This window comes from Phalacrocorax carbo, chromosome 1 (assembly GCF_963921805.1).
Source record: "Phalacrocorax carbo chromosome 1, bPhaCar2.1, whole genome shotgun sequence".
Lineage (NCBI taxonomy): Eukaryota > Metazoa > Chordata > Aves > Suliformes > Phalacrocoracidae > Phalacrocorax > Phalacrocorax carbo.
Genome location: NC_087513.1, coordinates 86,032,646 through 86,042,902, shown reverse-complemented (window position 1 = coordinate 86,042,902; position 10,257 = coordinate 86,032,646). Strand labels below are relative to the sequence as shown.

Sequence of the window (10,257 nt, the reverse complement as noted above, 5' to 3'; positions counted from 1 at the left end):
CTCGCTCGGTCGCTCGCTCTCCATCCTCTACGTGCTGTTTGCAAAGCTTCGCTAAATCCTGACTCATCGCAGCTCTGGGTCACATGCTGCCGGCCCGGCCCCATCAGGGGCGTCTCCATCCTGCTGCTGCCGCCGCCGCCGCCGCTGGCTCAGAGGACACATCATCTCCCCTTGAGGTCCTACATCCTCAGCTCCGTCCTCTATCCTTTCTACCAGCACTTTCTCAGTCTCACCTTCACCCCTGCCCTAGGAAGGTAAGTGTCTCCCTACGGCCAGCACCTCTCTCATCGCATGCAGGTTTCTGCTCCCCACCCTGTGCCCTCCAAACCCCACACGCACTTTGGGGTCCCTGCGGAGTAGGACGGCGGTGAGCGGCATTAACAACTAAACTCCCCTCACTTCCTCCCCCTGCTCCTCCCACCTCTTTCTCCTCACACCCGCCCTTCTCACTTTTCTTTCATATTTTAATTCCAGGTACTCCCTCCTTCCCTACCCGCGGCAAGCATCGTTTCAGATGTGAACCTAGGGAATTGCAGGAGGGAGGCAACCAAGGATAGGCGGTGCTCCCAAGGGCATTGCCGGGAGGTGCTGCAGGATGGAGCTTTACATGGGGGAGGGGGGTGGTACTGGGGAGGAGGCAAAGCTCAGTTTGGGCGCTGCTGGGGAAGGGACCCAGCCTCGGAGCAGACCAGTCCCCCGGTCTCCCGAGGTGCTGGCATAAACACGGGCGCTCAGCCGGGTCCCGGGGAGAGGGAGGGAGTAGAGGGGGTGTTTTTTTATCTGCACAGCCCCACATCACACAGGGGAGGGGGGGCAGCAGGGAGAGGAGGTGACAGTCAAGCAAGCAATAGCTGCATCAGCCACGACACTGCAGCAGTGCGGGCTTCCTGGGAGCAGTGCCCAGCCCGGGGGAATCGCAGCAGCACACGGGACTGGTGGCGGTGGCTTGGGGGGAAGGTCTTTGCCATGCTGGCCTGCCTGGTGGGGAGGAGAAATTGCTGCAGCAAGAACTCCGGGGAGATGATGCCCTGGCGACACGCAGTGCCACGAAGCAGTGTCCACAGGAAGGCACTGCAGCAGTGCCAGTCTCCCAGGGTGCCCTCCCCAGCCCCTGTTCAAGGGAGGCTGCCCAGCCTCCAGCCTGGCACCTCTTTCCGCCTCACTCTGGTGTATGGGCTCCTGGCTATGGCTCCGTCCCAATCCCTTATCCCTGCTTATCCGCCTCTGACCTCCTTTCAGGACAGTGCAGCTGATGCCAGGGATTTCAGGGTGGTTCTTTGAGCTGTTCAAAGGAGGGCAAACACAGGGGGACACGGGGCAGCCACACAAGTGGAGAAAGGGGTGCGAAGGACTGGAGAGGAGAAGTGATCAAGTGAGTGATGGGGTGGGGCAGGCAAGGCTGGATTTGGGCTTGTCATTTGGCTTCCTTGGAGCTGGCCCAAACAGGGGCAGGTGGATGCAGGCAGAGGGATGTGACCACAGGCAACATGACCACATAAGCAGAGAGGCACTGCATCTGGCATGGGTCTTGCTGTCAAAGATCACTTTAATGGGGTCCTGTTCCTCTCTCCTCTGTGGAGGCTGTTGGGGTATGGCCAGGACACTGCTGCAAAGGAAGTTCGCAGCTGCACGGGCATGGCTCTGGAGGAAGTTCCCGCGGTGTGTGCCAGATGGCGTGAGGAGCGCAGCCAAAGAGGCTGATAGGGGATCCCAGCCCAGATGGACATGGTGGAGGGCCCTGCGCAGGCTCCAGAGAGCCCTGGTGTCGCTGACTGATACTCCCCAGTACGGGAAGCTCTTGCTGAAACTTCAGAGCAGTGCGTTGTCCTCATGCCCGTGTGATTTCCACCAACCCAAGGCAATGGGGTCGAGAGCCAACTCTGGCTTTCCCCAGCCTGCTTCTTAGCTCCCCTTGGTGCTGTGATGTGCTGTATCTGCAGCACCCCCACCCCCCCACTGCACCGCCCTCCCCCTCCCTGTGCTGGCCATACCCCTGCCAGATGCTTACATGCACCATGGCGTGGTACTGACTGGGGCCCTGTGGTTACCCCAGGCTCAGCCTCTGCACTGAGTTTTGTGTGGGACTGGTCCTGCTCAGGGCTGAGTGAATCATCTGTGGGAGCCGGAGGAGAAAAACTTGGTAGGGCTGAGACTGTGGGTTGACATGTACCTCGCTGCTGCTCCCTCTCTGGGGGGATGCAGCTCCCTGGCATTGCACGGCCCCACGGCTGGGGAAGTAAGAAGGTGGGATGCGGAGGAACGAGATGTTTTGGACCCCCTAGGGAGCAAATTTCAGCAAGAGGTGCTCCTTCAAACAGCTGTCCTCACCCACCAGCCTGTTTTCCACTTCAGGTTTAACCAGGTGCCCCAAAACGCCAGGTTTTCTCACCCTCCTCTTCCAACAGAGATGCCTCCCAGTCTTATCTGTTTCCCTATTACAGGAGTGGAGCAAAGAATCAGGAGTTGGGCCCAGACCCTCTGTTCAGGCCAGGCCAGATTCCCCCTCCCTTCAGAGCCCTCTCTCCCACATCTGAGGCACTGTGGCCTTCAGCAAGATGGCTCCTCGGGCTGCTGGCCTCCTCCATGCTCTGGTCGCTTCAGCACAGCCTGACCTGGTGGCTTATGGGAGAGACAGGAAGGCTGAGCCAGGCGCTCAGCTGGGGGGTCACTGCTGCGGGCCTGTGAGAGCCAGGCTGGGGCAGCTCCCCTCCGCTGCAGGCTGGAGAGGGGCTGAGAGACCCTGCCGGCTGGCTGGCCCCCCGCCCTGCCTGGCTCTGCCCCAGGCAGCTGCCGCGCTCAGCTGGCTCCCTGCCCACCATGCATGGATGCAGCTGCCGCTTGCTGCCTGGCCCTGGCCCAGGCTGTCCTTGCCTCCCGGCAAGGGGAAGGGAGGCACCGGGAGCTAGTGCCCTGTCCTTGGAGCTGCGGACAGGGGCACCTCCCGGCTGCACCAGCTGATCCCTCCCTCTCTGCCACCCGTGGATGCTGTGGCACCCTCCCCATCTCTGCCACCCGGGCTTGGATCAGGAGCCCTGAGAAGGGGAAGTGCTCAGCTGTGGCACAGGAAGAGAGGGAGAGAGAGCTCCCAGTTTGTCATCTTCAGCAAAGGGACAGAATAAATTCAAATAGATAACCTGGACAAAACATGGGTAGATTCCCACAATGTGGGTTTTAATAGCAATTTCCAAATTACTTTGAGCTTGAGTTTTATCTCCAGCTTATAAAGTCACTCTTCCTTGAGCTCCCTTCTCTCTGTCGGTGTCTTGTCTAGACATTAGAAGGGTGAGCACCACAGCCTGGGACCCCTGAGAGCTGAACATGTCCTCTCCTCTCCACAGACTTACCATGGCAGTCGAGAGGATCCACGCCCGTGAGATCCTGGACTCCCGTGGCAATCCCACTGTTGAGGTGGACCTGTACACACACAAAGGTATGTGGGCGGTGACAAGAGATGGAGGGGAAGTCCTGCCCATCACAGTGGAGCTGGTGCTGCATGGCAGCCTGCCACATTCCACTGAGCTTGGAGGGTCTTCTCCGGTGAACTCCTGAAAGACAGCAAGCCAGGGGAAGAGGCAGAGACCTCTGCTTGCAGCTCTGCTTGTGCGTGTGCTCAGCAGCTCCACACACGTGCTGGGCAAATCACGATGAGACAGCTGGCTGCTGTGTATCTGACTTGGGCCATGTGCCACTAGTAGCAGTGACAGAAGGTTTCATTAACATAAATATACTTACTTTCTTGTTGTATCCCCGCAATGCCCTGCTGCAGTTATGCTTTTTGTGGGACACAGTACAAGTTTGGAAACACATCCATGGCCAAGCTCATGAGGCAGGGGGAGGTTTGTCCCTGAGATGTCTGTGCAGGCAGACATGTAAATGCACATGTGTCTCAACTGGACAAGTTGCATCTGCCCTAAGCCCAAAGATAGGTGGGCTGAGGGGTGTGGAGCAGTGAGGGGCCAGAGCAGGCATCCAACCAGTCTCTTCCTTCTTTACAGAGGCAGAAACCCAGCCACACTCTGAGGGGGAGGAAGCCACTGGCGGCTGTGGGTTAGGCTGCCTCTGGAACCAGGAGGAGGGCTGAGGAGCCAGACTTCCACCCTTCATCCATAGTTCTGGGATCAGTGTTGACCTCTGTGTGCCCGAGATCCAGATTTCTCAGTCTGGAAGCCCTGTGTACATTTATTTCTGCCACCCTGGTGCTCCATCTCTGAGAAGACCAGCATGAGCAGCCAGCCAGCAGGTCCACCGATCTGCACAAGCAGTTACCACATCCTTTTCCACAAAAGCAGGACAGAAGCAGGTACATGAGGGGTTTGCCTCCTTTTCATCCCCTGCTTGTCTCACACCTGTGTTTTGCCGTTTCCCAGGCATGTTTCGAGCAGCGGTCCCCAGCGGCGCATCCACGGGTATCTATGAGGCACTGGAGCTGCGAGACAATGACAAGTCACGTTTCCTTGGAAAAGGTGGGGAGATGCCTGCTCTGCACCCTGTCCCTGGGGCTGCCTGTGCGTGGGGCTCTGCTGGAGGGTACCATTCATCTGCTGGTGTGATGTGGGTGTGTCCCACTGCCCTCAGAGAGACCACAGAGGCACAGACCTAGTGTGAAGATCAGGCCTAGATCTTCCCTCACTGTCTCCCTCTCTCAGTCTCTCTATCAGTCCTCTCCCTCCCTCTTTGCACTTTCCTCTTTGCCTCACCCTCTCTCTCTCTCTTTCTCTCTTTATCTGTCTCTTCCCTTCTTTAGGGGTCCTGCAGGCCGTGGATCATATCAACAGCACTGTCGCCCCAGCTCTCGTGGGCTCTGTAAGGATTTCTCTTTGTTCTCCCTTGTCCAACGCTTACTCTGGTCTGTCTCTGTCCCTTGATCTCTGTTTCTGACTCTCTTCATCTTACTGGCTTAACAGACATAGTGATGCTTTCTGTGAACCTGGGCACGCCCCTCCTGCCCTCCATGCCTGTATGTGTCCACAGTGATCTTTTCTCTGGGCAGAAAGGATTTAACACTATCTGGTCCACTGCAGCATCTGTACCCCCTAACTAGTCCCCTTGATGCTCCCTGTAGAGCTCTCTCCCTCTTTCAGATGTGCTCCTCCTCAAGCATTAAACTTCATCCACATGTCTGTGGCCTCACACCTGTTCACCCTGCCCAGCATTCATGTTGTGATGAGCAGTGACAGTGCCATGCAAGGTCTGGCAGGCCCCCAAGCACAGCCTTGTGGTGTGGTGGTGTCACATCTGCAGCCTGTTTACACCTGAAGACCTGGAGCCTGCTCTGAGGAGAGCTGGGCTGAAGCCACACATTACACCCCATGCAGCCCGTGGCGGGGTCTGGCTGAGAGCCCAGCTCACTCCACCCCTGAAAAATACCCAGTCTGGTGGAGGGTTGCCTGTGTTGGGCCTAATCCTGCTCTCTACCTCGCCCCCGGGGATGGCTCCATCCAGTCTACATTCGCTTGTTTGGGGTCGAGCATGTACTGTTGTTCTGCCTAGCTTCTGTGTGGCCACAGCACCACAAAGCTCCCTGGAAGCTGCCAAAAGGCTGGGTAAATCCCCAAGGGAGTCCTGTGTCCCCAGCAATGCATGGCCTTGGCTGAGCTGCTGCCGATCCCCTCTCCAGCGTGGGTACCTCTACACTGCACTGCAGCAACATCATTGTGGTTACCTAACGACTATATCCTGAGACACTAATTTCCAGAGCTTTGTGCGTATATGTTCTCCCACAAGCTAAAAAGGTCCCTGTACCCCCAGCTCTCTATCAACACCTTGTTCCTCACACACCAGAGCCAACAGCTCTTCTCAGCCTCCCCTTCTCAGGAGTTGTTTCTTTCTTGCAGGGCCTCTCTGTTGTGGATCAAGAGAAGATAGACAACCTGATGCTTGAGATGGATGGCACAGAGAACAAATGTAACTAATTGCTTTCATTTGGCCTGGGAAGTAAAGAGCATGGGAGGCTGCAGGGCTAGAGCAGGGCGACACTACCATAGCTGTGGTGAGCCCAAGGCTGGGCTGGCAAGGGCACCTGCTGGGCAGGAGGTTGCTGTCTGTGAAGCCTAACTTCACCTTGGTTTTGCCCACAGCCAAGTTTGGTGCCAATGCTATCCTGGGAGTTTCGCTGGCTGTGTGCAAGGCGGGAGCTGCAGAGAAAGATGTCCCCCTGTACCGGCACATTGCTGACCTGGCTGGCAACTCTGATCTCATCCTCCCTGTGCCAGTAAGACTCTTTTGTCTTTGATACCTACCTTCAGAAACTTCAAAAGAAAGTTTGTAGGGTGTGTTGGGAGGGATATAGGACTGAAACATCAGCTGAGTGCACTGCACTTCTCAAGGAATAAAACCAAGGCCTGAGATTTGTCAGGTTTCAATATGGAAGAGAGGGGGATGAGGAGGATACGGCAGAGGTTGTGGTGTGGTTTGACTGAGAATCTCACTCCTAGCACAAGAACCAGAGGGCATCATGTGAATCCTCTGGGACACAGTTCAAAACAAGGGAATGTGGGTCTTCACACCAGGGGTAGCTGCCCTGTGAAACTCCTTCACAAACGGTATTGTGGGTGCTAACATTTTCTCGGGGTCAAGGAGAAAGATCTTGGAAGAGAAATTGATGTAGCATTGCTGGTAAACACATACAGATAAACACAGCACAGATAAACACATATAGCTCAGGAGATGTCTGAGAGGGAAACAGTTGGGAAAGTCCTCTACAACCATTTGCTTTCAGCCACTGTTGGAAGGAAGTCACTGGGCTGTACGTGCCTTTGGTGTGATGCTTTGTAGCCGATGTGTTACATTACCCTGTGGGATGTGGCATGAATGAGCATGGTGACTCATCTGCAAGTCTCCTCTAGGTGGTGCCAAGACCAATTCCTTCAGCTCTGATTCTCATGGACTCTTCCAGGCTTTCAACGTGATCAATGGAGGTTCCCACGCAGGCAACAAACTGGCCATGCAGGAGTTCATGATCCTGCCTGTGGGAGCTGAAAGCTTCCGCGACGCCATGCGCATCGGGGCTGAAGTCTATCACAACCTCAAGAGTGTCATCAAGGAGAAGTATGGCAAAGATGCTACCAATGTGGGTGACGAGGGAGGCTTTGCCCCCAACATCCTGGAAAATAGTGAAGGTGAGAGTCCTGCAGAGATGGGGAACCTCTGCCTGCAATGTTGTGGCTTCCCACACCCAGCTCACAGCATTCCCCAAATGCTGGTCGAAAATATTATGTCTAAGTGTCATTGGCCTCCTGTGTTAAGGAATGGTTTCTAGGCTCCTTCTCCTGGGGATTGCTTCTGTCTGTCACAACCTCTCCAAACAAACCTTTCATGTGTGCACAGACTTTTCCAAGACCTTCCCCCAGCTTGTTGCTGAGCTGTGGATTGTATTTTAATTCCTCCTTGTCCTTTTGGATATGGCCTCCACAGCTCCTTGGTATGTTTCTGTTGTGCTCTGGGCTCCCTTCTACCTCTCCCACCACACCATCAGGCTCTCAGTGGCTCTCAGGACCCTCCCAGGGGAGGTTCCCACTGAAAGTCGGAGCTTTCTGCACAGGCTGACTCTCATGACTGCAATTTTCCTCCTCCCAGCTCTGGAGCTCCTCAAGGAAGCTATCGACAAGGCGGGCTACACAGACAAGATTGTCATCGGTATGGATGTGGCAGCCTCCGAGTTCTACCGTGATGGCAAATATGACCTGGACTTCAAGTCCCCAGATGACCCAAGCCGCTACATTTCTGCTGATGAGCTGGGCGACCTCTACCAAAGCTTTGTACGTGATTATCCAGGTGAGCTGCTGTGCCTGGCAGTAGGGAACTGGCACTGGTGTTGCATACTTAACAGGTGCATCCCCTCTGTGTTTTTGGGTTGGGAAGGGTGGCATCTTTGACTCACATCTCTTCTGTTGTCCCTTCAGTGGTCTCCATTGAGGATCCCTTTGACCAAGATGACTGGGAGGCCTGGTCCAAGTTTACAGCCAATGTGGGGATTCAGATTGTGGGAGACGACCTGACAGTGACAAACCCCAAGCGCATCGAGCGAGCTGTTGAAGAGAAGGCCTGCAACTGTCTCCTGCTCAAAGTCAACCAGATTGGATCCGTCACGGAGGCCATCCAAGCGTAAGTCCAGCCTGCTGCCTTTGTCTTTTGCAGGACAACCCTTCTGCAGGATTGATGATGAACCACAGTAGGGGCTCTACCAGAGTATAGAATGCTGAGGGTGGGAGGAGTGAGATCCAAGCGGATCTCACTCTGTGCAGGTGGTGATTATAGGAGTGGGAGCTACTGACTGCATTTCTCACTCCTTGCAGCTGCAAGTTGGCCCAGGAGAATGGCTGGGGTGTGATGGTGAGCCACCGATCTGGGGAGACTGAAGACACCTTCATTGCTGATCTGGTTGTAGGACTGTGCACTGGGCAGGTAGGTGAGACTCAGGCCATGCCCAGGCCTGAAGGAAAGCAAAGGGTTGTGAAGACAGAATCCCCTGCCCCGCCATGGGAAACTGGTGCAAGTCTTAACATCATCTTACAGTATTTGTTTTGGGGAATGCTTTACAGATAAAGACGGGTGCTCCCTGCAGGTCTGAACGCCTGGCTAAATACAACCAGCTTATGAGGTAAGGGGCTCCAGAGATGGTAATGCAGAAGAGAGAGCGGGGGAGTGACTAATTGGGGTGGGAGAAGCTGAAAGTCCAAGGGTAGATGGGGCTTGTGGGGGAAATGTTATGAAGACAAGGCACAGAGATGACAGTAGGATCCCAGGGAGATCTCTGGAGCAGACTCCTTCCATCCCCCTTGGCATGAGAGTGCAGACCCACAGGTGCAGAATCTGCCAGGAGCTGAGCTCCTCCAGCCCATGTCAGCTTCCTGGCTGATGCACTGCCACTCTGGCGCCTCTGATGCTCCCTCACACAAGGGCCTGACGTGTTGTCTCTCTCTCTCCTGCAGGATTGAGGAAGAGCTTGGCGATGAAGCACGCTTTGCCGGACACAACTTTCGCAATCCAAGTGTTCTTTGAACATTGTCCCCAGGGCACAGCTACCCTGCTGCTCTTTCCCACCTCACAGACTCTGAAGCACCCTTCCCTCCATTGCTCCCTTTTTTGCTCTTTCTCCCCCCTCTACAACCCAGTTCCCTCTCACCTCAAACCCACTCAAGTTCAGGTGTCCCTGGCTAGAGGTACCCAGGTGAAGGATGAGAGAGAGGCCTACACCCTGTCCCTTGCTTTGGGGTCATAAGCATTTCTGGATCTAGGCATTGTGTGTCTTTTGTTTTTTGTGCAGGGCCACATCTGAGCCACTCTGTTCACGTGTTAGACTACAGGAGCATGCTGCTCAGTGTGTTTCCCTTGTACGCCGAAGCATGTGCGGTGAACATATGTGCGTCGGCTGGTGTGTTTGGACAAGTGTCACACCTGTAGCTGTGTTTGGATGAGTGTTGCCAGTGGCTCGCTCTTGTTGTGCATGTGTGTAGGTGTATGTGTACTGGCCTACGGTGTCCTTGTGCCCCAGGTGGGTGTTTGCGCTGAGCCCTGGTGGGACCCGAGTGTCCCCTCCTTCCACCCCGAGTGCTGTGCTGTGTTGGGCTGTGCTTGCCAGCAGCTTAGCATTGAAGTGCACTGCTGTTCCTCACTGGGTGTGCATGTGTGTGTGCTGTCAGTCTCTGGGTCAGCACGTAGTACTGTGGGGTGATGTATTAAAACACATCCGTAAACAAACCCATGCTCTCATTTGCTTCTCGTGACATTTTTCTCTGTTTCCTTCCCTCTTGCACTCCTTCACCCTCTCCTCTGCCCATAATGTCTGCTTCACCTTCTGGACAGCCCATGCTCAGCTGAGCAACAGACAAACTACAGATCCCTTAAATCAATTAAAATGTATTTCACACCTGAGTTGCCTGGCTTGGCCTGATGTTTCTCTCTATGTGCCAGTGTTTGGGAAGTGGGGACATTTTGCCATCAAAGGAGGAAAGGCTTGTGCAGAAAGGTAATCAAAACAAGCAGAGGGGACTGGCAAGAGAAAGAAAAGGCCCAAGTACCCCCACCTCCTTCCACAGCCTTGTCCCACAGCCAGACTGCTCCGTCGGCCACCCAGCTGGGGAATGCCAAGGGGAAGGCAGGTGGGAGGGTGGGAATTGCCCCCACCATCTCCACCAAATGACATCACGTGAAGATCTGCTTGCAGGGATTTTAATCGTGCCCTCCACTGATGTAAGGACCTCAGGACTGGCCACAGGCCGGCTGCCCACTTGACATCAAGTGATGGCACACTGGAAC

The 10,257-nt window shown here is 55.1% G+C and overlaps 1 protein-coding gene across 2 annotated transcripts; it reads left to right on the top strand.

Moving 5' to 3' along the window:
- The first annotated feature begins 89 nt into the window (after positions 1 to 89).
- Positions 90 to 9,873, top strand: ENO2 (enolase 2). 2 transcript variants are annotated; one of them, XM_064464213.1, is made up of 12 exons: positions 90 to 254; positions 3,339 to 3,430; positions 4,368 to 4,463; positions 4,745 to 4,803; positions 5,835 to 5,904; positions 6,078 to 6,211; positions 6,896 to 7,118; positions 7,576 to 7,773; positions 7,902 to 8,103; positions 8,295 to 8,403; positions 8,541 to 8,599; positions 8,931 to 9,873. In XM_064464213.1, the coding sequence occupies exons 2-12, from the start codon at positions 3,346 to 3,348 to the stop codon at positions 8,998 to 9,000; spliced, it is 1,305 nt and encodes a 434-aa protein (XP_064320283.1). In that variant the 5' UTR covers positions 90 to 254; positions 3,339 to 3,345; the 3' UTR covers positions 9,001 to 9,873. The 2 variants fall into 2 exon arrangements, with proteins under 2 accessions (XP_064320283.1, XP_064320293.1); XM_064464223.1 differs by lacking the exons at positions 90 to 254; positions 4,745 to 4,803 and having other exon boundaries at positions 3,346 to 3,430.
- The last annotated feature ends 384 nt before the right edge of the window (positions 9,874 to 10,257 follow it).